Genomic DNA, 26,501 nt, shown 5'->3' on the forward strand with positions numbered 1-26,501 from the left:
TCGGTCTCGAGGTACCGGGTCCGACAGGGTTCGGTCCCGTGGCTCACGAGTTGAGGGAGTGACCGGGGCCGACTGCCCACGCGGCCTCTCAACCCCACTCTCACCGGCGGACCGGCGGGCCAACGGGACCTGTTCTCCTGGGGTCGCTGCCATCGGTGCCGATGTCTCGGGCATCGATACCGGTACCGAAGAACCGGCCTTCGATACCGATGCCGTCGAGGTCGACGTCGAGGGGCCGGCGCAAGTTCCAAAAAGACGGTCCCGCAGAACTTGCCTCGCAACCTGAGTCCGTTTCCGGAGACCGAGACACAAAGCGCACGACTTGAGATTGTGCTCCGGCCCGAGGCACTGGAGGCACCAAGCGTGGGTGTCGGTCTGCGAGATCGGCCGGCCGCAGCGACCACACTTCTTAAATCCACTCGGGACCTTCGAGGACATCGACGGAAAAATCGCGTCGGCGAAGTCAAAGTCGGCAATGGTGGCTAAAATCACACCACGAAAAAATCAACCGACCGAGCGGCCACTAGGCCGCAACGTGGCGTCCCCGCTAGAAAGCGAGGGAAAAAAAGGGGAGCGCGTGCTCCACACGCGCAAAAAATTTCTTTTTTTTTTTTTTTTTTTTTTTAAAACAATACAAAAACAGAGGGAACCGAACGGTCCAAGCGACGATCCGCGTAAACGCGGTCGAAAATCCGGCGGCTGAACAGAGAGAGAGGCAAACGCACCACTCTCTCAGTCGCGGAAAAAAAGTAACTGGCGGGAGCGGTCGCGCACGGGCGGGAAGGCGGCCGCGCATGCGCGGTGGGCGTGGCCTGCGTGCCGACCGTCCCGCGAAGCTTCTTCCGGTTGGTGGGGGCTGCCGCGGACGTCAACCCCAGTCATGAGAACAAGCAGCCTGCTTGTCCTCGGAGAATGTAACTATTCCTGCTTTTTGGTTTTCAATAATGACTTCTTTAAAAATTAAAACAAAAAACAGTAAAGGTAATCAGGGAAGCCAAGGAGATATATATATATATATATATATATATATATATATATATATATATATTGTAAGGAGGAGGTAGAGGGAAGGCAGAGAAGAACTGACAGGGGCAGTAGGCCTAGAAAGGAAGATCACTCTCTGCCGGGGAAAGGGGGTAGGAGACTTGCAAGAAAGGAAGTGAACTACAGAACCCAGCAGCACTTGCAAGGGAGGAGGGAACATGAGGGACAGCCCTCCAACTCCCAGCAGGCAGAAAGGTCAGCAGGTGATTGGGAGATGGAGGACAATCAAGGGGAGGAGCAGCACCTGGGAGAGAGGGTGGGGGAAGACTCCATGGAGTGGGAGGAGATTGAGCTGGAGGAGGACTGTGAAAAGGCCATGAAAGAAGCTGAACAAGAGCAAATGGAGTTCTTCTGCTCAGGACAGAGGGTAATTACATGAAGAAGGTCAGTCTGTACATTTTCAGTGGGAGGTTGTCAGAGTGTTGGTGGCTGACAAGTGAGGGAGGAGAAAATGCCTCTATCTCCTAGGCAGTAGGAGAAAGTGAGTAGAGGAACTGACTGACTCAAAGGTCTATTTCATTTGGGTTTGGAGTCTCAAGACTGAACTTTTGGGAACTGTTGGGGGCTTGTGGGGAGAGGGGAAGAAGAAGGGAAGTAAGTTGTACAGAGACCAGCAGCTGGAATACAGCGCATACTCTATGCGCCTGCTGGTGGGGCTCTGAAATAAAAGTGCTCTGCAGAATAAACAGTACTGTGAATTGCTTTTTGCAAGTGAGCCGGAACAGTTCTGTTGAGGAGATGGATTAGCCCCAATTGTGTGGGCGAAGAAGGACAGCTCGGAGAGGTGCTCAGAGGTGCGCAGACCACACAGAGAGGTGTTGAGCGGAGCGCGGACAGCACAGAGAGGTGTCTAAGCAAGAGCGGACAGCACGGAGGGGTGCTTGCTGACATTTGGTGGCAGTGGTGGGATATTTGACAGAACTTCCTGGTTCTCCAAGAGAAGGAGGAGCAAAGCGCAAAATCCTGGGCTATCCGGTGAGCATTTAGCAGGGCTGGAAAGGGATTTTGCTGATGCATGGGTGTGGTTGCAGGGTGGCAAACCTATAAAAGCAGCTGCACTTGGAAGTTGTTGTTTTTGTGTGTTGTCTAGGAGAGAAGAAGGCCAGCACAATGGATCCAAAGGAGATGTTTTCCTTCATGGCCCATCAATTCCAAAAACAACAGGAACTGGCACACAAATTGATGGAGGACTCCTTGGCCGCATCGAGGGCCCAGCAACAGCCGCTTCTGGAACTGTGTCAGGAGTTGTTGAAAGGAGGAGCACGGGAACAGCCAGGGCCGACGATGCCAGAGGGAGCTGCAACGGGAGGAGCACCGTTGACCGGAGGCCTGACGGGGATGAACTGGTTACCCTGGGGTAAGCTGTCCGATAAGGACGACATAGAGGATTACCTGGGGGCATTTGAACGGGTAGCGGTTGCTGCAGCCTGGCCAGGGGAGCAATGGACTATGAGACTGGCTCCGGCATTATCCGGGGAGGCACTGGCAGCATTTCGCAGTCTCCCGGCTGTTGAGATTGCGGACTATGCTAAGCTTAAACGGGCTATTCTGGACAGGTACGGGCTAAGTAAACAGTCCTACCGAAGGAAATTTAGAGAGTGGAGGTGGGCAGAAGGAGAGACGCCCAGGGCTTTGGCCCAGAAATTACTGGATTTGGCCACCAAGTGGTTAGAACCAGAAAAAAACTCAGTGACTCAAGTAATGTTAGAGCTGGTGTTGGAGCAGTTTCTGGAGGCCTTACCAGCAGAATTGAGAAGGGACTTGATTAGGCGGGGCTGTGGGTCTTTGGATGAAGCTGTTAAAAGTATGGAATGCTATCTAGAGTCCCAACATGTGGGTGGGGGCGGGGTGCGGGCGGGAAAGGAAAGATATATGACAGGGGCTAAGCCTCTGCAGGCAAAGAGGGAACTGGCCGGTATGGGTGAAGGGGGAATGGGGGTCTCGGGGTATGCCGGGGATCGTATTTGTTATAGGTGTGGGCATAAAGGGCACGTAAGGAAGGATTGTAGGGCCAAGGAGGGCTTTACTTCTCATTCTTATAAACAGGTGTCCAATCCCTTTACTCAGGTCGTGGAGGTGGGGGGGGTGAAAGTGGAGGCCCTGTTAGACTCGGGAGCTGACCAATCTATCCTTTCAAGGAGGTTATGATCCCGTATAAGTAAGGGAAAGTATGATCAGAGAGGGGCTAGCCAGGGGGAGGTAGCTATTCAATGCATTCATGGGGCTAGTACTAGGTATCCTTTACATTGGGTGACCGTAAAAGGGCCTATGGGGGCACACCGGATATTAGTAGCGGTGTTGTCTCGGCTGCCACAGGACCTGATACTGGGGAGGGACTGGGCCCCTTTTTCCCTATATGTGAAAGGGGGAAAAGCCTTTGTAACTACCCGGGCTCAGTGTCAGTCACAGCAGGAGGGTGGGAAGGTTCTTCCTTTGGATCAGGTTTTTCCCTTTCATCCTGAGATTTTTGGTACCCCGGGGAAAAGTAGGAAAGGGGTCCGGCAAAATAAGGGAGCTCAATGGAAAAGAAGGCAGGCCATGATAGAGGTCGAGGGGGAAGGAGATTTTCCAAGGGACCTGGGGAAGCTCCTAGAGCAGTTTCCCTCTTTTCAGAGGGAGCAGGAGTCTGACGGGACCTTGCAGTACGCCTGGAGTAGGGCCCGAGAAGGGGAGGGGGGCTCTTCCCCGCATTTTAGGGTGGAGAAGGGGCTGCTATTTAGAGTTAGCTCGGCAATAGGGAGCGGGTGGCAGAAACAGTTGGTGATACCCAAGGGGTTTCGTAGCCTGATCATGAGATTAGCTCATGATCAGCCGCTGGGGGGACATAAGGCGACACAGGGTACCCTGGACCAGGTTTTGCGAAGGTTTTATTGGCCAGGGGTTTATAAAGAAGTGGAAGGGTATTGCAATTCCTGTGGGTTCTGTCAGAAGGTAGCCGAGAGGGGGCCAGAGCGGGCGCCTTTATGTCCCTTGCCTCGTATTGGGGTTCCGCTAGGCCGCCTGGCTATGGATATTGTAGGACCGCTCCCCAAGTCACGGAGGGGTTTTGTGTATATTTTGGTGGTGTTAGATATGGCCACCCGTTTCCCGTGGGCGGTGCCCCTGCGTACAGTGTCAGCTAAGGTGATTGCCGCTGAGCTGATTCACATTTTTTGTACGGTGGGGTTTCCCCGGGAAGTACTTACTGATAGAGGCACTAATTTTCTCTCCCGTACATTGGCTCAAGTATGGGAGGCGTTTGGTATTGCACACATCCGTACCGCAGCTTACCATCCTCAGACCAATGGTCTGGTAGAGAGATTTAATAAGACTCTTAAGACTCTCTTGCGTAGAGGGTTGGGGAGCTGTATGGATGAGTGGGATCGCCTCTTGCCATTTGTCTTATACACCTGTAGGGAGAGTGTGCAGGCTTCATTAGGAGTGTCTCCGTTTGAATTAATGTATGGGAGGGGCCCGCGGGGAATTTTGGATATCCTGAGGGAACAATGGGTGCCACCGGATAGAGGAGACTGTACGGTGGTCTCTTATCTGTTTGATCTGAAGGGTAGGTTGCGACGATTGGGGGGCTACGCCCGGGATAAATTGGGTAAAAGTCAAGAATATCAAAAATCATATTATGATCAGGGAGTGAAAGAGCGAGGGTTTGCAGAAGGGGAGAAGGTCATAATTATGATAGCAGATGGCCCTCATAAATTTGAAAGTCGGTGGAGGGGACCGGGGGTGATTACTAAGAAATTGGGGCCCGTTACGTATGAGGTGAGGAATAAGAGGGGGAGAAAGCAAACATATCACGTGAATGTGTTAAAGTTGTGGAGGGAAAGGAAGGTGCTGTGGGGCGGGACGAAGGCGATGGAGGAGGAGGATCTGGGGCCTCAGATCTCAGACATCTTTAAGTCCCTGAAGCCCCACATTGCAGAGGAGTTAAATAAGGATCAGCAGCAGGAACTTGGGGCACTACTAGAAGAGTTCCAGGATGTCCTTACTCCCTGTCCGGGGGAGACACATTTGAGCATGCATGAGATTATTACAGATCAGGGCCGGGTGGTTAGGCAAAGACCTTATAGGCTGTCCCCGGTGAAACAACAAGAGGTGGTTAGACAGGTGAAGGAAATGCTGGAGTATGGTATTATTGAAGAATCATATAGTCCTTGGTCAAGTCCAGTGGTGCTGGTGCCTAAGAAAGACGATACCTGGCGGTTTTGTATTGATTTCCGCCAGGTTAATGCCCTCTCCTCGCCTGATGCCTATCCTATGCCTCGTATTGAGGATTTATTAGATAGGTTGGGGTCGGCTCAGTATCTGTCTACGCTGGACTTGACCAAGGGATATTGGCAGATTCCTTTATCTGCGGAGTCTAAGCCCAAGACGGCCTTTTCTACCCCCTTGGGGCTCTTTCAATTTAAGAGGATGCCGTTTGGATTAAACTCCGCAGCGGCGTCCTGTCAGCGCCTGCTAGATAGGGTCTTACGGCCTCATCAGAGTTATGCTGCGGCTTATCTGGATGACGTCATTATCCATAGTGAGGACTGGGTTACACACATGAGGCAGGTCAGGAAGGTGTTAACAGCTTTCCGGGAGGCAGGTCTCACACTTAATCCCCAGAAATGTCACTTCGCCCAGCAGGAGGTTAAATATCTGGGCTATAAGGTGGGGGGTGGGCAGGTAAAACCCTTGTTGGATAAAGTACAAAGTATTAGGGAGTTTTCTTATCCGACAACCAAAAAAAGGCTGCGGAGTTTCCTTGGGCTAGTCGGGTACTACCGCAGGTTCATTCCCCATTTTGCCTCACAGGCTGAGCCCTTAACAAATATGCTAAAAGGGAATCGGCCGAATCAGTTGAAATGGGGGGAGGAGGAGAAAGAAGCCTTTCAAGAGTTGCGTTTAGCGCTATGTGAGGATCCGGTACTGAAGGCAGTTGAATGGGACAAACCCTTTGTGCTGCAAACGGATGCCTCGGGGGTGGGCTTGGGGGCAGTACTATCTCAGATCCATGAGGGGGAGGAACATCCTGTGTTATATTTGAGCCGTAAACTCCTTCCTCATGAAAAAGGATATGCCACCATTGAGAAGGAGTGTCTGGCTATTAAGTGGGCCACCCAAATGTGTCAATACTATTTAGAGGGACGGCCCTTTAGGCTTATTACGGATCATGCCCCCCTGAAATGGTTAATGCAGATGAAAAGCGCTAATGCCAGACTTATGCGTTGGTATCTGTTCTTGCAACCCTTTCAGTTCCGGGTGGAGCATCGGGCAGGCAAACTATTGGGGAATGTGGATATTTTGTCCCGAATGGCCGGGCAGGAGGTTGAAGGAGTCAAGCCCCGGGAGGGTAAAAGGTTCTTAAGCGGGGGGGTATGTAAGGAGGAGGTAGAGGGAAGGCAGAGAAGAACTGACAGGGGCAGTAGGCCTAGAAAGGAAGATCACTCTCTGCCGGGGAAAGGGGGTAGGAGACTTGCAAGAAAGGAAGTGAACTACAGAACCCAGCAGCACTTGCAAGGGAGGAGGGAACATGAGGGACAGCACTCCAACTCCCAGCAGGCAGAAAGGTCAGAAGGTGATTGGGAGATGGAGGACAATCAAGGGGAGGAGCAGCACCTGGGAGAGAGGGTGGGGGAAGACTCCATGGAGTGGGAGGAGATTGAGCTGGAGGAGGACTGTGAAAAGGCCATGAAAGAAGCTGAACAAGAGCAAATGGAGTTCTTCTGCTCAGGACAGAGGGTAATTACATGAAGAAGGTCAGTCTGTACATTTTCAGTGGGAGGTTGTCAGAGTGTTGGTGGCTGACAAGTGAGGGAGGAGAAAATGCCTCTATCTCCTAGGCAGTAGGAGAAAGTGAGTAGAGGAACTGACTGACTCAAAGGTCTATTTCATTTGGGTTTGGAGTCTCAAGACTGAACTTTTGGGAACTGTTGGGGGCTTGTGGGGAGAGGGGAAGAAGAAGGGAAGTAAGTTGTACAGAGACCAGCAGCTGGAATACAGCGCATACTCTATGCGCCTGCTGGTGGGGCTCTGAAATAAAAGTGCTCTGCAGAATAAACAGTACTGTGAATTGCTTTTTGCAAGTGAGCCGGAACAGTTCTGTTGAGGAGATGGATTAGCCCCAATTGTGTGGGCGAAGGAGGACAGCTCGGAGAGGTGCTCAGAGGTGCGCAGACCACACAGAGAGGTGTTGAGCGGAGCGCGGACAGCACAGAGAGGTGTCGAAGCAAGAGCGGACAGCACGGAGGGGTGCTTGCTGACAATATATATATATATTTTTTTTTTATCAGGGGTAAGATGTGATCTGATCGATGAGCATGGCATAATAACCTGATGGCTACATCCTGGAGTGTTTGCAGCTTCCACAGAGTGGAATGTGGTAAGTCTGCATAGATAATACTGGAATAATCAAGACAGGAAACAATCAGAGTATGGAAATTCAAAATATCAAAGAGATGTCTAATAGCTCTAAGTTGATGGAAGACCAGAAAACTAACCTTGGTAAAATGCGAATCTAGTGGCATGAAAGAAGAGAGATGAAAATAGTCTAGAAGCAGTGGTGTGCTGGAGCAGGCTCTCACAGGCTCGCAAGAGCCGGTTGTTAAGTTTTTAAGAATTTTGGGAGCCAGTTGTTAAAGTAGGGCCCTCCATGGCTCCCAAAATGTGGGCTTGGGCCCCCTGCTGAATTATCTTTTACTTTGCTGGTGGGAATGCTGAGCCCTGCCAGCCAAGTAAATAGACTACTGCTGCTCCCCGCTCCTTGTTTCCAGCTCTGGGCAGCAGGCTGGGACTTCTCAAACATGTGAGAGAAGTTCCAGCATGCTGCTCAGAGCAAGACGTTGGGAGTGGTGGCAGTCCATTTATTGGCTGCCAGCAAAGGTATGCCTAGCGTGCCCACACGAAGGGAGGGAGGAGAGAGAGGCAAGTGTTGCTCCCCCTCCCCCCCCCCCCCCCCCCCCCCCGGCCACCCCTGGCCCTTCCAACTGCAGAGCTGGCTACGTCCGGAGAAAGAGCCTGTTAAAAATTTACCAGCACACCCCTGTCTAGAAGTATGCCTAAATATCAAAAATTAGATACTGGAATGATTGAAGTGCCAAAAAGAGAAACAGGGTTCAGCAGAGGCACACCAGAAAACCAACATGCAATAGTTTTGTTAATGTTAAGTACTGTATATAACAGAGGCCATGGCAAGGTGCAAACCATCTATATTTCTAGTTTTTATTTTAATATGGCTATTTTGCATTTCTTGAGCTGGGAGCAGACAGCTAGAAATGTTTTTTTTTGTTGTTGTTTTTTTAATTACCCTTCTAAGGCTGTAGAAATTTCTGGTTTGACATTTGGCCTATGCTAACTTGTGACAAGTTGCTGGTCAGCAACAAGGTCAGGGACTCCCATGACTAAGGACACCTGCATTATCCAGATAAACAATCAAAAGGAGAAGTAAATGGGTTTGGGTGAAACTGTAGCTTCAGCAAGAGGGTGGGGGGCATTAGTATGGTGACTATGCATAACAAGGACATAAGTCAAACCATTATCTAATGAAAACTCATGCTTATATGACAGGCCTTGAACTGTCCATGCAATGAGGGAATAAATGATAGGAGTTGGAAGATGACAAAGTGCTGGAACAGGATTCACCATAAAAGGAAATAGAATGTTCTGGAAAGATGCATATTCATTAGGTAGGAAGGGTAATTAAGATAAGGAAAGGAAGAAAAAGGTATATAAGAGGAAATAGAACTGATGATGAGGAGCCTCAGTGTGTCTACACTAGCAGGTGGACATATTGACAGCTCCCAGGGAAAACTGTTTATTTGCTACATATTATACTCTACTGGGGTTTTTATTTTCTTTAATATCTGAATAATTGCTTATTGGCTTCTTTATACTGGCTTCTTTGAATAAACATTTATTAAGACTAATACTTATTTAGTAGCGAGTTTTTCTTGCCTGGGGTTCTGCCTGGGAGAGAAAAAAAATTTACTCGAGGGTCCACCCTCCAGAAAGCTACTCCTGTCTCTAAGGCAAGGACAGGAGTACAGTACTAATCGGTGTTCCCTAAGCTAGTTAGCTGCTGACTCAAGGCAAGCATAAAGCAGAGAAAGGAACAGGAGAGGAAGTGTAACCCCTGAAGCATATAGCTATCAACCTATGTCAACCCACCCAAGCCCTGCTGGGAATAGGAGACTTTAGGGCAGAGCTTACCAAATGTTTTTGGGCCGGGACCCGGTGGTCACAGCCTAAACAATGTCAGTGACCCTGCCAAGATGCATCAAGATGATGTGCCTATGTACTTCCAGGCCAGGTCACGAACCCAAAGTCAGCATGCACGACCCCATCTGGGGTTATTTAAGGTCACTTAGTTTACCTTTAGTGAAACTTCCTGCACCAGATTCCTTTTGCTGGGGTCATCAGATGGGACAGTGCCTTCATCTGTACCATCCACAACCAGCTTCCCCAGCATCGTTCCCTTCTCTCGGATCTTCTTGGTCAGGGCTCTGGTATCCACCCCTTAACATAGACAGGACCAAAATGCCAAAAGTGACATTAACACATTTTACTCACCGGGAAACAGGAGATATTATTAAACTTGGAAATCAAAATCTGACAATACACAGTGAAAAGACATATTACTGCTCAGTAAGGATATAGACAAAGTGCAACAGGCTATAAAAAGACTTTTCACAATAGTCAAGTTATTTACCAAAGGATTATTAGGTTAAAAACCAGAGCAAGGACTTGTACCCTACTCATCTGTATTCAAGAATAAAGCTTCAGGGATTAGTATTCTGCAAAACCAACATAATAAAATGGTTTTAAAAATTAAAAAGGGTTGGTCAGTGGCAATGCTGTGCCTTCCCATGTGAAGAACCTGGGTGAACAAAGCCCATCAAGTTCATACCCCTGTGATTATCATCTCCTATCCTGTACACCACTACAGATCCCAAAGCTTTTCATAATCACAGGGCTCTATATGTAGAGAGACAGCCACCTCAAGTGTCAAAAACTGGCAACCACTTTGTATACCTGAACTGTAAGAAAGATTCCTAGAAACCTAGATTGTGAGCCCTCCTGGGACAGAGAAATATCCAGTGTACCTGAATGTAACTCACCTTGAGCTACCACTGAAAAAGGTGTGAGCAAAATCTAAATAAATAAAATAAATAAATAGAAGAAAAAGAGAAGAAACCACACAGGAATATTTAAATTAAGGTTTGTAATTAGTACCACTCAAAAAATGTTGTGATTTACAAGTAGGGAGGCATGATAGACACAGAATGAGAGGCATGGATTAGAATAGGGGTGTCCCAACCTCATCCCTCACCAGGTCAGGTTTTCTGGATTCCACAATGAAATAAGCATGAGATCTATTTGCATACAATAGAGGCAGTGCATGCAAATAGATCTCATGCTTATTCACTGCTGAAATCCTGAAAACCTGACTAGTTTGTGGCCCTCGAGGACCAATGTTGGACACTCCTGGCTTAGAACTTAGGAGCCGTAGTACACAGCTCTGCAGTGTTTACTTCCTGACCAGTGCAAACAAGAAGTGGTGGTGGGAGAATTAAAAAAAAAAAATTTATCCTTGGACAAGCAGGATGACGAACAGCCACACATGTGGGGACGTCACAGCTGACAGTGCTGAGCAGTCCTTGTCACATTCCTCAGAAGACTTTTAACTGAGGTCTTCTGAGCATGCGTAGTAGTTCCTGCCTTGCACTACCCTTTTGAATCTGTTTTTTTTTGGTTGTTGTTTTGTTTTTTTAAATGCCACAGTGGTCGGCAGCATTCAGACCCTTGCTCTTTTTATTTTTCTTCACAATTGAGTTCACAATGCAGAATAAACCGAGTTTCAAAATGCACAAACCGAGGAGCTAAAATGTCTGCTACAGAGTTTCACCAACTATGTTTGTGCTGTTTGGACTTTCACAACTTCAACTGCAGGAGAGCATTTTCGCCCATATAAAAGGTACAGCTATGTGCAAGTGGCTTCTAGGCAGTCTACCTGACAGGCGGTTTTAATCGACCTTAACAGCTTTTATGTTCCTACAAAAATTATGGAAAGACACTCTCAAATAACTCTACTAAGAGCCTTCTCTGCCTGCACAAACCCTCCCTGCCTCAGTGCTTCAGTCAATCCCCTCCACGCATTTGACGCACGTGTCGACAACACAGTGCATCAGGAAGACATCGGTGCCGCTCAGACACTCTCTCTAGCACTGCTTCTCTGACAGCAGATCTCGGAGCACCTCTCACCATACATCTCATCACCAGTCGACTCAAGAAAATAAAAGGTACCATGCACCACTGAGGCACCGAGTTTCCATACATAATAAGCGCTAGAGGGCTGCGGTGGATTACAGTGCCTATTAGCACTAAAGTAGCTTTTAAAATAAACAATCTCACTGGCAGTGTCACTATTAAACCTCCTCTTCTTCGGAGTATTAAAATCACAGGGAGTAGTCTTCTCCTTATAGGAAGGCTACTGAACTGCCTTCAGCACCTGAATCCACTCCCTCCAAAAAAGAGGAAGCAAAACTGCTAATTTGAAGCACCTTGCTCCTTCTCTGCCTATTGTACCGCAGAAGAGCCTTCTCACAACTTCTCAACCCTCATGTAAGGTATTGACTGTCTCACCCAGACTTCACTGATCTATGGAGGCAATTAAAAAAAGAAGGGAACTCTGTCTTACATGTAACTCCAACCTCATGAACTAAATTCTACACCACCATCTTCTAACCCTTAAGCAGAAACCTCAGACCACAGTCCTTCATAGGAGACTCATTCTCCAGGTATCTCTTCAAATCTTTCTCCACTTCCTGAAAACCAGGATCCTCCTGAGGATGTTACGTACCTACATTTCTACAAAAATTGTCAAAACAATTAACTCTACTAGAGACAAACCTGACCACAGGAGCAAATATTTAAAAGCTCTAAAGTATGTTTAAGCTCCAAAATCACTGGTAACTCTTCCTATTCTTCACCATTTACTCAAAATACAAAACTCATCTGGCAAGAGCCTCTCACATCTCATCACACATCTCATCACACCCCTAAACCCATTAAAACCAAATACAGAGTTCAATAGATCCTAAGTCAAAACAACCTTCAACTCATCAGCAGTCAGTAGTGGCTGAGTCAGCCTTGAAACGTTCTAAGAGCTCTCGTTTGTATTCTAATACTCCTCTTGAGAAACGACCATAAATTACTCGACAGTGGGTAAAAAGTCTTATTATAACTCAACAATTTCTCATTTCTATCTCTATAAAATTCTTGAAAACATCCAGCAATCTGAATCACTTCAATTTACTATACAAGACTTTTATCAGTGTACCAAATACCTCATTAGATCAACCTTTCACTCCTACGACACTGCCTCTGGAGTAGCAGAAGTACCTATTGCGCCTTGCAGAATACCTTGGCTGAGGGCATCTGGGACAGACCAGAACATTTATGACAAGTTGGCCAATGCACCTTGCACAAATGACAATTTCTTTTGTGATAAAGCAGAAGCATTATTCACACACAAAAAAAAAAAAAAAAATCAAAGAAATGATATTGCTTTTCTATCTATAGACAATACTGAGCAGCAACAATCTTCCTCTTTAAAGAGATACTCATAAAAGCAAAACAAAACCTCATCAACCTTGTTACCCTACTTATAAACCCAGATATCAAAGTCAGTTCTCATATCAACCTTCTCATCAAATTCTGAGGGAACTTAAATCTCAAAATAAACATCTCAAAGTCAACAAAACAAACTCCTGGCTTTTAACTCTCATCCTTCTCCACTCCTACCTTCTCAAAAACATTCCATTAGAAGGGTTTCATGTTTATGAACGACTTGCTATCCTGCAAGGAAGGTTAACCACTTTGTACAATATTTGGAAACTGATCACAAAAGACAATTGGGTTCTCTCAAAAAAAAAAAAAAAAAAAACATTCTCACCAGTCTTCCTCCAAATCACCCTCCTCCTCCTTCTCAGCTTCCAGCTCTAAAGGACAAAATATCTTTTCTTCATTCACACTGCACCGAAAAATTCCCACTTCACAAAAAAGGGACTAGGATTTTATTCTAAATACCTTATTACAAAGAACAAAATGTGGACGCCACCCAATTCTGGATATAAGATGACTAAACAAATACATATTCAAAGAAATGTTAAAAATGAGCATACGTTCAACAATTCTTCCTCTCCTTCACCAAAATTGACTGCTTAGGGTCTTTAGAGCTGACAGAAGCCTATGCTTCTATACCAATTCATCCATCTTGTCGCAAATCTCTCTGATTCAAATACCTCTCTCATCACTATCAGTATCAAGTTCTACCTTTCGGCCTCTCCTCTGCTACAAGTGTCTTTACAAAATGTATGGTAGTGGAGGCAGCCTCTCTACAAAAGAAATCTCAATATTTCCCTGTTCGACAATACTACTCATACAATCTCTAGGACTTTTGATAAACTTCGGAAAAATCAAGCACAGAACCATCCCAGTCTCTGGAATTTATCGCAGCTCATCTTTTCACTAAACCACAGCCTTTCTTCCTATTCACAGAGCTCATCAAATCTTAGATCTTGTTAAATCGATCATCTCCAGCTCTTAAGCTCCAACAACACATTTCCTCCGCATTTTAGTACACATGGAGACTGCAGTGCACACCATGCCTTTCGCACGATTAAACATAAGACCTCTATAATGGGATCTTCACACTCGTTGAAACTAACATCATGATTCCCTATCAACAATTCTCAACATCACAAATTTCACTCAATAAGTTATCCAACGCTGGACTCATTCAAAAATCTACTCAGAGGGAATTTCTTTCACTCCCGTTTACATACACGCCAGACTTTCAACCTGCGCTTCCCAGACAGGCTGCGAAACCCACACATCTGGTCTTCAAACACAAGGTCTGTGGTCTCTCAGAGAAAAAAAAAAAAAACTTTACATAGAAATCATTTGGGAATGACAACACTCCTCAAAACTCTTCAAGCGTTTCCACAAACAATATCCCACAAAGCAGTTCAAGTTCAAGCAGACAACCAAGTCTCAATGTTCTACATAATGAAATAAGGAAGCACAGATTCCTTCTTCCTTTCCCAAGAACCATCTCAAATTTAGTAATTCGCACAATCTCACAACATCTTTCTCACAGCAGTCTACCTTCCTGGAAACTGAAATATCCTGGCTGACTCTCTCAGCCAGCATTTCCAGCCTCACGGTTGGTCCCTAGACCAGGGGCATAGCTACGGGTGGGCCTGGGTGGGCCCAGGCCCGCCCACCCAAGTGCACGCACACTGCAGCAGCAGCCTAGCGTACCACGGCAGAGACGCACCCGCTCGCGCTCTGGCGTAGCTGATCTCTCCAGGTTCCTTCCAGCCCGATTTTGGCTGAGGCCCGCCCACCACAGCACCACCCAAGCGCACATACTCACTGACTGCAGCAGTAGAGCGAAGCGGAGCAGCCTAGTGTACTACCACGTCATGGGCACCCGCTCAGCTGATCTCTCCAGGTGCGTCGTAGTTAGTTGTTTCGCATCCATCCTACGCTCGCTCGTGGCATCTGAGGGTATAGCTGCACGCACGGCACGCAGGGGGCTGACTATTGATTAGTGCGAGCCCCAGCCTGGCCCTGCCCAGTCCTACACCTGCAGCTCGACCCGGCTGGCTCCACGCTCTCTGGCTCCTCCAATAGATCGTCAATCAGGCACAGAACCAGACACAAGAACCAATAAGGGCGCAGGGCAGTGCAAAGCGCAAACTAATTGGCCAATCAAATCAATGTGCGACTATGCTAGCAGCAGCTTCTACGAGCCACCGCCGCCACAACACAGAATTCTCTGGAAGTTTCTCAGGCTGGGATCCTCTTCATCTCAGGGCTCCAAACACTTGTTCAAGGAGCCCATGATATTTCCCTCTCTTTCCTGCAACTTAGCTGACCTCATACAGTCCATAGTTTCCTTTGAGTCTGCAGCTACCGAGTTTCTATCCAACTTGCTCTGCCCTGGCTACAGTAGCCTGTAGAAGTGTGCATAAGGACATAATCTGGTAGAAAAGCGAATGAAAGGGAGTAAATATTCGTTTTACGATGTACCTCATTTTGCTTCCTTAGCCATGGCCACTTCTGGACCTTCCTTCTGTAATAGGGAACGGTTTAGACACTGAGATGGCTGTTCTGGGACGTCTTATTACTGCCTGAGGCAAAAAGGAGTTGCTCTTTATCCAGAGGTCATTGATGGGGGTAGCAGTAAAGGGATGTGGCCTTGTGGTTCTGGATCGTGTGACGTGGCGGATGGGTCCAGTGATGGCAGGGGGGCCTGCTAGGAAGAGCGTGCTAGTGACCGGGGGCACGGGGTTCATGTAAGTGTTGTGTGGGTGTGTGGTGCACCACGCTGATGTACTAATGCACGCTCACCCCTGGCCAGGGCCCAGGCCACCATATGCATGTCACGATAGCGCTGCACGGGAAGGCTGCCGGCCTGAATGTGTTGCGACACAGGCACGGGTCCACAGTCCACATTGTGCCTGCCTATGCCTGCGGTGGGGTCTATAATTTTCAGTGGTTGTCAGTTCCCGAGTTAATCACAGTCACAGCAGCAGCAGCACTCCCCCGCGGCCCCACAACCCAGCTACAGGAGCCAGGTAATAAACATATATTTTTTTAATGTGTAAATTGTACTCAAAAATGCTGCCTGGTGGTGGTGGGCTTCTGGGTGGGGTAAGCACTTCACTGCTTAGGGCAAAAAGGTATATTTAATGATTATACCTTTTTGTTTGCCCTAGGCAGTGAAGAACCCACCCCCACCCAGAAGCCCACCCCCAGCCAGCTTTTGATTACTCTTGTAAGTAATCAATATGATGGCTCTGCTTTTTCTTTCATATTAAGTATGTATATGGTTTATGTAGATGCAGGGCAGCTGTTGGGCAGGCTACTTAGAAATCCATCATCAAGTGCACTCTAAGGCATTATTTTGTAGTATCCCAAGAAACACTACTCATACATAGTGCCCACCCATATTAGCTCTGGGCCCACCAAATGCAAAAAAAAAAAAAAAAATTCTGCTCACACCATCCAACCAATCTCAGTTTGGCCAAGGACACATTCACCATCTCATGAACAATATACCTCTCATATGCATATCCCCCAATTCCTCTAATTTCAAATACAGTGGGGGAAATAAGTATTTGATCCCTTGCTGATTTTGTAAGTTTGCCCACTGACAAAGACATGAGCAGCCCATAATTGAAGGGTAGGTTATTGGTAACAGTGAGAGATAGCACATCACAAATTAAATCCGGAAAATCACATTGTGGAAAGTATATGAATTTATTTGCATTCTGCAGAGGGAAATAAGTATTTAATCCCTCTGGCAAACAAGACCTAATACTTGGTGGCAAAACCCTTGTTGGCAAGCACAGCGGTCAGACGTCTTCTGTAGTTGATGATGAGGTTTGCACACATGTCAGGAGGAATTTTGGTCCACTCCTCTTTGCAGATCATCTCTAAATCATTAAGAGTTCTGGGCTGTCGCTTGGCAACTCGCAGCTTCAGCTCCCTCCATAAGTTTTCAATGGGATTAAGGTCTGGTGACTGGCTAGGCCACTCCATGACCCTAATGTGCTTCTTCCTGAGCCACTCCTTTGTTGCCTTGGCTGTATGTTTTGGGTCATTGTCGTGCTGGAAGACCCAGCCACGACCCATTTTTAAGGCCCTGGCGGAGGGAAGGAGGTTGTCACTCAGAATTGTACGGTACATGGCCCCATCCATTCTCCCATTGATGCGGTGAAGTAGTCCTGTGCCCTTAGCAGAGAAACACCCCCAAAACATAACATTTCCACCTCCATGCTTGACAGTGGGGACGGTGTTCTTTGGGTCATAGGCAGCATTTCTCTTCCTCCAAACACGGCGAGTTGAGTTCATGCCAAAGAGCTCAATTTTTGTCTCATCTGACCACAGCACCTTCTCCCAATCACTCTCGGCATCATCCAGGTGTTCACTGGCAAACTTCAGACGGGCCGTCACATGTGCCTTCCGGAGCAGGGGGACCTTGCGGGCACTGCAGGATTGCAATCCGTTATGTAGTAATGTGTTACCAATGGTTTTCGTGGTGACAGTGGTCCCAGCTGCCTTGAGATCATTGACAAGTTCCCCCCTTGTAGTTGTAGGCTGATTTCTAACCTTCCTCATGATCAAGGATACCCCACGAGGTGAGATTTTGCGTGGAGCCCCAGATCTTTGTCGATTGACAGTCATTTTGTACTTCTTCCATTTTCTTACTATGGCACCAACAGTTGTCTCCTTCTCGCCCAGCGTCTTACTGATGGTTTTGTAGCCCATTCCAGCCTTGTGCAGGTGTATGATCTTGTCCCTGACATCCTTAGACAGCTCCTTGCTCTTGGCCATTTTGTAGAGGTTAGAGTCTGACTGAGTCACTGAGTCTGTGGACAGGTGTCTTTCATACAGGTGACCATTGCCGACAGCTGTCTGTCATGCAGGTAACGAGTTGATTTGGAGCATCTACCTGGTCTGTAGGGGCCAGATCTCTTACTGGTTGGTGGGGGATCAAATACTTATTTCCCTCTGCAGAATGCAAATAAATTCATATACTTTCCACAATGTGATTTTCCGGATTTAATTTGTGATGTGCTATCTCTCACTGTTACCAATAACCTACCCTTCAATTATGGGCTGCTCATGTCTTTGTCAGTGGGCAAACTTACAAAATCAGCAAGGGATCAAATACTTATTTCCCCCACTGTACTTATCAAAAAATCACAAGTAAAGGCTCAGATCATTCTCATCACTTCTTGTAGGCCTTCTCAACCATAGTTTTCCCTCCCACTTCAAATTGCTCAGTTCCCTCCAATTCATCTACCTCATCATCCAAAATCAAAAAGGGAAAATTAGGTTCTTACCTTGGTAATTTTCTTTCCTTTAGTCATAGCAGATGAAGCCATTACGTATGGGTTATGTCCATCAACCAGCAGGGGAGATAGAGAGCACTCAAACTTTCACAGTGCCCTCTTGGCCAGCTAGCTCCACTGCCTCTTCAGTATTTGAAGCTTCCAAAGCAGTATGGCAAACCGCAATGGGAATCACAAGAGCTTTCCTCACAGCGAACGATGGCCCATCACAAAGGCATGAACTCATAAAGGAGGGAATGCACATCCTCCTGGAGGTAATAAACTCATCCTCCTTATTGTATAAGTGGAGGGGAACACACGCGCCTCCTGGAGGGAATCACACATCCTCCCAACACACTGGAGGGAATGAACTCATCCTCCTATTTATAGAACTGGAGGGGAACACACGCGCCTCCTGGAGGGAATGAACACATCCTCCTAAATTTAAATTGAACATGAATCCTGAAGATTGTTTTCCAACTTTCTCCCAAGGAAGGAACTTCAGGAAATTAGAACAGAACCTGAAAAAACAGATTCACAGCATACAGACAATCATACAGGGAGGGCTCATGGCTTCATCTGCTATGACTAAAGGAAAGAAAATTACCAAGGTAAGAACCTAATTTTCCCTTCCTTGTCATCAAGCAGATGAAGCCATTACGTATGGGATGTAACAAAGCAATCCCTAGATAGGGTGGGAACAAGCCACACCACGCGCTAGCACTTGTGCACCAAAACGCGCATCCCTCCTGGCAGCCACATCCAGCCTGTAATGTCGGGCAAAGGAGAGCTTAGAAGCCCATGTTGCTGCACTGCATATCTCTTGAAGAGAGAGTGCTCCAGTTTCAGCCCAAGAGGAAGAAATCGCTCTAGTAGAATGCGCCTTAAAGGCTACAGGCAGAACCCTGCCGGCCAGCAGATAAGCTGAAATGATAGTTTCTTTGAGCCAGCGGGCAATAGTGGCTTTAGACGCTGGAGACCCTCTGCAAGAACCGGATAGCAAAACAAACAGATGATCAGAAGTCCTGAAAGAGTTAGTAACTCGCAGATACTGCAGCAGAGTCCTGCACACATCCAAAAGGTGCAGCTGCCCAAAAGATTCTGGAAACTCTTCCTCTGAAAAAGAGGGCAAGAAAATAGGCTGGTTTAGGTGAAAGGCTGAAACCACCTTAGGCATAAAGGAAGGCACGGTCCAAACCGTGACTCCGGACTCTGAAAATTGCAGAAATGGGTCTCTACAGGACAGCGCCTGGTGCTCTGACACCCGTCTCGACGAGGTAATGGCCACCAGAAAAACGGCCTTCAGTGTCAAATCTTTCTCCGATGCTCGCCGAAGCGGCTCAAAAGGAGATGCCTGCAGGTTTTTCAAAACTAGCCCCAGGTTCCAAGCTGGACAGGGTGCTCGCACTGGAGGTCGGAGCCGAAGCACCCCTCTAAGAAACCGTGCCACATCTGGGTGAGCAGCCAAAGACACGCCTTCCACCTTACCACGAAGGGAGGCCAACGCTGCCACCTGCACCCGCAGGGAATTATAGGCCAAGCCTTTTTGTACACCTTCCTGCAAAAAGTCCAGAATCGGCGAGACAGGAGCCCGCATTGGAGCAAAGGCTCTGGAAGCACACCAAGACTCAAACAGGCACCAAATCCTGGCATAAGCCACGGAAGTGGACCGCTTGCGGGCTTGCAGGAGAGTGGAAATAACTTTATTGGAATAACCTTTATCCCTCAATTGCGACCTCTCAATAGCCATGCCGTAAGACCAAAGCGGCCGGCGTCCTCCATAGCTACCGGTCCCTGAGTCAACAGGTTCGGTACCAGAGGTAACGGCAGAGGAGCCTCCAGGAGCATCTGTCGGAGGTCTGCATACCAAGGTCTTCTTGGCCAATCCGGGGCGATGAGGACCACTTCTCCTGGGTGCAGCCGAATCCGCAAGAGCAGGCGCCCTATCAAGGGCCATGGGGGAAACACATGAAGTAGACCCGGAGGCCAGGGTTGAGCCAAGGCATCCAACCCCGCCGAGTGAGGATCTCTCCGTCTGCTGAAGAAGCACGAGACTTTGGTATTGGCACTTGTCGCCATTAGATCCATCACGGGTTTGCCCCATTTGGCACAGATCTGCAGAAATACTTCGTCTGCCAGATTCCATTCTGCTGGATCGATCTGATGCCTGCTCAGATAATCGGCATGCACATTGCTCTGACCTGCAATAAGAGCTGCCGACAGACACTGAAGATGCAGCTCGGCCCAGTGGCAAATCAGTTCGGCCTGCGCGGCTAGTGCTCTGCACCTTGTTCCGCCTTGTCGATTTATATAGGCCACCGTTGTCAGACATCACTCTGACAGCCAATCCTTCCAGGGTCACTTGAAAGGCCAGAAGCGCCTGAAACACCGCTTTCAACTCTAGGCGGGTGATGGACCACTCCGACTCCTCGGGTGTCCATAGACCCTGGGCATGCTTCCCCTTGCAATGTGCGCCCCAGCCCTTCAGGCTGGCATCTGTTACCACTAGGCACCAAACGGGGAGCGTCAGCGGCATTCCTCGCCGCAGCATGCTGTCCGAGAGCCACCACTCCATGCTGAGTCGAGCCGCAGGGAGCCAAGTAAGTCTGCATTGGTAATCCTGAGAAATAGGAGACCATCTCCGGAGTAGGGAATACTGTAGAGGTCTCAGGTGCGCTCTCGCCCAGGGTACCACTTCCATCGTGGCTGTCATCGATCCCAGCAGCTGGACAATGTCCCAAGCTCACGGGCGGGGCATCCTCAGGAGCAGACGGACCTGATTCTGAAGCTTGCACCGCCTTAGCTCGGGTAGGAACACATAGCCCGAGACTGTGTCGAACCTGGCCCCCAAAAATTCTAGAGATTGTGAAGGGGTCAGATGACTTTTGGCCATATTGACGACCTAGCCTAGAGATTGCCGTACTGAGACCACTCTGGCTGTAGCTTGTAAGCTCTCTGTTGCAGAGTCTGCTCTGATGAGCCAGTCGTCTAGGTACGGGTGAACCCTGATACCCTCTCGCCTGAGAAAAGCAGCTACTACCACCATTACCTTCGAAAAGGTTCGGGGAGCTGTGGCGAGGCCAAAAGGCAAGGCCCTGAACTGGAAATGCTTTCCCAACACCGCAAACCTCAGAAACTTCTGGTGCGGGGGCCAAATCGGTATGTGCAAGTAAGCTTCTTTCAGGTCTAGAGACGTGAGAAACTCTCCTGGCTGTACCGCCGCAATGACGGAGCGCAGGGATTCCATGTGGAAATGCCGCACTCTCAGGGACTTGTTCACTTCTTTTAAGTCCAGAATAGGGCGAAAGGACCCACCTTTTCGCGGCACCACAAAGTAGATGGAGTATCGGCCGCAGCCTTGCTCGGCGGGAGGCACCGGGGTCACAGCCCCTAACTGAATCAGACCTTGTAAAGTCTCCTCCACCGCCGCCCGTTTGACGGCAGAACCGCATCGGGACTCCACAAACATCTCTCTTACTGGGGCGTTGAATTCTATTCTGTATCCATCTCTGATCAGGTCCAGAACCCACTGATCTGAGGAAATCTTGGCCCACTCCTCGACAAAGAGGGAAAGCCGTCCTCCGATGACAGGCATCGAGGAGAGGGCCGGCGCACCATCATTGAGAGGGTCGCCCCTGAACTCCTGGTCTTGAGCCACCGGCTGCGGAACACTTGTCCGAGCGAAAGGAGTTCCTCTGCTGACCACGGGCACGTGAAGAGAACCCAGCAGAACACCCCGGGCGGTACCTTCTAGCTTCACGGAAGCGAGGTCCGTACGAGGAGTGGACCGCCTGGCCCTTAGAGGAAGGCCTCTGCCTATCTTCGGGCAAGCGCTGGGGTTTTGGATCACCCAGGCCTTTCACAATTTTCTCCAACTCCTCACCAAATAGGAGAAGTCCTTGAAAAGGCAACTTCACCAACCTTTGCTTAGAGGCCATGTCCACTGCCCAGTGTCGTAGCCACAGACGGCGAGCCGCCACTGCTACTGCCATTTGTTTAGCCGAAGCTCTGACAAGGTCATAAAGGGCATCAGCCAGAAAGGACAAGGCCACCTCCATCCGCGGAGCCACATCCAAGAAGGGCTCCGCTCCATCTCCGGGCTGAGCCACTGCCTGTTGCAGCCAAGCTAGGCAGGCTCTAACAGCATAACAGCTGCATGCAGACGCCCGAACAGTGAGACCTGCAATTTCAAAGGACCGTTTCAATGCTGTTTCCAGCCGACGGTCTTGAACATCCTTCAGGGCAACACCTCCTTCAACAGGGAGGTTCTCTTTGTCACCGCAGTGACTAGGGCATCCACTGTAGGCATTTGAAAACGAGCCAAATGTCCCTCACGCAGAGGGTATAACTGCCCCATAGCCCTGGAAACTCTCAAAGGTCCCTCGGGGTCAGCCCACTGAGCCGAAACAAGCTCTAGGATGGAGGCATGCAAAGGGAAGGCCCGAGCAGCTTTCTTGGTACTAGCCATCCTGGGATTACCCGAGGAGGCCATGCCACTGTCAGGATCTTCAATCTAGAGGGCCTGCAGGGTATCTGAAATAAGCGCTGGCAGCTCAACTCGGTGGAAAATCCTCACCGCGGAGGGATCATCCAGATCCTGTGGTAAATCCGCACCTGACTCTGGTTCCTCAGACCAAGAACGTCTGTCAGAGTTCTCCGAATCCTCACACCCCGACCACGGGGGGGAAAAAGGTGCACCACAATCTGAAGGGGAATTAACCTTTCTGCGCTTATCTTTAGGCCAAGCATCCGGGAAAAAAGCCTCACTGGGCAGTCCCAGGCCAGAATCCATCGGGGGGGCAATCAGAGGAGCCTCAGGCGACCCCTGAGGAAGGGCTCTTTTCATCATGTATGCTTTATGCAGCAAAAGCACAAAATCCGGGGAGAAAATCTCACCCTGGGCACCCAAATCCTGTCCGGTGCCAGCCACTCCTGAAATAACCTCATCTCGAGGTGCCCCACCCGGCTCAGGTCTCTCCGTGTCCACGGAGGTCGCGCCATGCGGTGTAAGCAAAATGGCGCCCGCTGCCAGCTCAGAGCGGGAAGAAACATCGCTCGCCATGCTCGGGCCGGCTCCTACACCAGTACAGCACGATTTACAGAGCCCTGCTGCTGATTTGCGCTTGCCACAAGTGGAACAGCGCTTTACATTGTCTGCAGCCATCGCCGAAAAACGGCGGTAAAATCCAAAATGGCGGTTTCGCGCCAAAATCGCCCCGATCGCGGGCCCACCCCGGAGGAGTTGGAAAACACTCTTACCTCAAAGGATCTAGTGTACAACTACGATCCTGCTGAAAATCAGGTCAAAAACCTCTGTTCCAGCGTCTCTGCGTTTAAAAACGCGACGCAACTTTTTTTTTTTAAAGCTGTGAGGAAAGCAGAGGTATTGAAGACTCCGGAGGCTCAGATGAGTGGGAAAGGCAGGGAAAGGGCGAACCTATATGCCTGCATCCACTGTTGGTGGGTAAGGACAGGGAAAGCAAGGCAATATGTCCACATCCACAGAGGTATGGGTAAGGCAGGGAAAGGGCTAACCTATGTGCCTTTAAAGTGAAGCTGCTATAGCCTCCAACACCCGGATAACAACTGGCAAGCCAGGAACCACCTCCCGGCAGATTTTTCTGGAGCTCGAACAAGCTGCAGCCACCCTGCTAGGGGAGATAGAGAATACTGAAGAGGCAGTGGAGCTAGCTGGCCAAGAGGGCACTGTGAAAGTCTGAGTGCTCTCTATCTCCCCTGCTGGTTGATGGACATAACCCATACGTAATGGCTTCATCTGCTTGATGACAAGGAAACTATATTTCATCCACACGTACGCTGTCTAGCTCGCTCTGCCTTGAAACTGGGCAAACACTGTTCCAATCCTTTATCTTCAGCAGCTGAATCTGCCCTTCTTCAATCAAATTTATTTTTTTTAAACCACAAGAAAGGCTTACCCTTTTAAGTGGAAATGTTTTACAGACTGGTGTTTTTCCACATTTTGTGGCCCCTTTTTATGTCCATTACCACTTTATTACAATACTAGTAAAAAAAGGCCCGTTTCTGAGAGCAATGAAACGGGCGCTAGCAAGGTATTTGTTTTGTGCAATGAATGTTTTGAAAGGGATTTTGTGCCAGGGTGGCCCCCCTCCCTCCCCCGTCCCAGGTGCAAGTGTGTGTTTGTGAGAGAGAGAGTGTGTGTGTGTGGGAATGAGAGTGTGTGCCAGGGTGGCCCCCTCCCCTAGGGTGGCCCCCTTCCTTCCTTGTCTCTGGCAGATGGAAGTGTGTGTTTGTGACTGAGAGTGATCATGTGCGAGTGTGTTTGTGTGTGTGAGAGAGAGAGAGAGAGAGAGAATGAGAGTGTGTGGCCGGGTGTGACCCCTCCCCTCCGCCCCCTTCCCTGAGTGTGTGGAAGGGTGTCGCCCCTCCCCCCCATTCCCTCCCTCCTTCCTTGCCTGCCAGTGAAGGGGAGCCATGTCAGTGCTGCATAGCATGGTAATCGTCTGTTGTGTGTGAACTGGTGGAGTAAGGAGTGCCCCCCCCTTCCTTCCTTCCTTCCTTCCCAGCCTGTCTGCCAGTGAAGGGGAGTTATGTCAGTGCTGCATAGCATGGTAGGCGTCTGTTGTGTGTGAAGTGGTGGAGTAAGGAGTTTAGCTGTGTGTCTTTATGGTTATGGCTAATCGTCTGTTGTCTGTGAAGTGTTGGAGGAAGGAGTGCACTTGTGTGCGTTTGTTTACTTTTTTTACCTAACACCGCTGCATTGTCTTCGGTGTCGCCTTCGTGCTTTTCTGCGGGCTCCCTCCCTTCCACTGCCATGATGAAGGTGGGTGGCTGGCTGGCTGGCTGGCTCCCTCTCTCCCACATTGTGTCTGGCTGGCTGGTTCTTTCATTCGCTCCCTCCCTCCCTCCCGACGTTCAGGCTGCCTGCCTGCTTGTGTGTGTGCCTGGCTCCCTCCCTCTTACGTTTTGGTTGTGTCTCTCCCTTCCTGTGATGGTCAGTGTGGCTGGCTCTCTCCCTCGCTGTCTTTCTTGGTTGTCGTTTGCGTTCGCGTTGCGTGTGATGTCATCGTGTGTAGTATGGGAGGGAGCGGGTGTGGTTTTTGTTTCTTTGAGTGTATGTGCTCCGCCCTCTACATCATCACGTTGTGACGCGAGGGCGGGGCAGGCACTCATGGTGGAAAACTGATCTACACCACGACCAAGTACTTGGAATGCTGGGAAACTTGGCCTCACAGAATGTTGGACGTGCGTTTTATATAGAGAGATTTCCTGCACCTTTCAAACTCTGGTCTTTCTTATTCCTCAGTTCGTGCTCATCTCAGAACAAAATCATCCTTTTACATAGTAGATGATGGCAGAAAAAGACCTGCACGGTCCATCCAGTCTGCCCAACAAGATAAACTCATATGTGCTACTTTTTGTGTATACCTTATCTTGATTTGTAAAGAAATTTTGTCTCGACTTATTTTACAACATTCAATTCCTTCTAAGTTTCTGAGGGGACTCCTTAATATAAACCTCCTATCAAGCCACCTGTTCCTCACTGAGATCTAAATCTTATTTGCAATCTTTAACTCCTTCATTTAAAAACCTTGTATCCTCCTCTCACAAAGTTTCTCACCTTTTTTCTTACTTGCAAATTAGTGAGAAGAATCAGCGAACAATCACCATTCATAGACTACCCTCCTTATTTTCAACTACTACCAGTGTAATTTTAAGATCACATCATAAATTTCTTCCCAAAGTTGTTTCCAGCTTTCACTTGAATCAAATAACTATCTACACTGCAAAGTACTTTATATACTTTAGACTGTAACAGAACTCTGCAAACCTACCTAAAAAAAACACCCCAAAAAACCCAGTTCATCCATCACAACTATTTCTATCAATCCAAACAATGTAGACTTCTCTGTGTCTAAGAGAACTTAGATAATTGGTTAGCTCATTAGGGGGTCCTTTTACTAAGGTGTGCTGAAAAATTGCCTGCGCTGGTGTACACACGTGTATTGGACGCTCGCAGTTCTATCTTTCAGCGCGCCTGCAAAAAAGGTCTTTTTATTGGCTGAAAATGGACGTGCAGCAAAATAAAAATTGGCATACATCCATTTTCAGCCTGAAACCTTACCACCACCCATTGACCTAGCAGTAAAGTCTCACGCGTTAACCGGGCAGTAATGATCTATGCGCGTACAATGCTGAATACTGCCGGTTAGTGCCGTGTGCTGCAAAATTTCCGGTGCGCTTAGTGGACATGCGTAAAAAATGAAATTACCACCTGGGCCACGTGGTAGCCGGGCGGCAGTTCAAAACTGACACGCGTAGGATGCGCCTACAGTTTAGTAAAAGGGCCCCTGCAGTACTTAATATTATCACTTAACTCTTTTCAAACCCTCCAAGAGTTACCTCTAATAAACTCAGGACCATTTCTACCAGGCAGCTACATGGTCCACTCCTGTCACATTTGTGCATTATTGTATCGATCAACCTTTGCTCTCTTCCTGTTCTTTTTGCTAACACTATAATAATTTCAGCTTCTGAGGACTTCAACTGTCCACCTCCTCCTTTCTTATCGAGTTGCATATTTTATATAATACC

The 26,501-nt window shown here is 48.5% G+C and overlaps 1 protein-coding gene across 1 annotated transcript in view; it reads right to left on the reverse strand.

Annotated features, from left to right (window-relative positions):
- CAD (carbamoyl-phosphate synthetase 2, aspartate transcarbamylase, and dihydroorotase) overlaps positions 1-26,501 on the reverse strand; it is a 448,399-nt gene that overhangs the window by 401,701 nt on the left and 20,197 nt on the right. The window contains exon 4 of the mRNA XM_030198598.1: positions 9,392-9,534. Coding sequence (XP_030054458.1) covers positions 9,392-9,534 — 143 coding nt within the window. The remainder of the gene's footprint in view (positions 1-9,391; positions 9,535-26,501) is intronic.

The sequence above is a fragment of the Microcaecilia unicolor genome, chromosome 3 (genome assembly GCF_901765095.1).
Source record: "Microcaecilia unicolor chromosome 3, aMicUni1.1, whole genome shotgun sequence".
Lineage (NCBI taxonomy): Eukaryota > Metazoa > Chordata > Amphibia > Gymnophiona > Siphonopidae > Microcaecilia > Microcaecilia unicolor.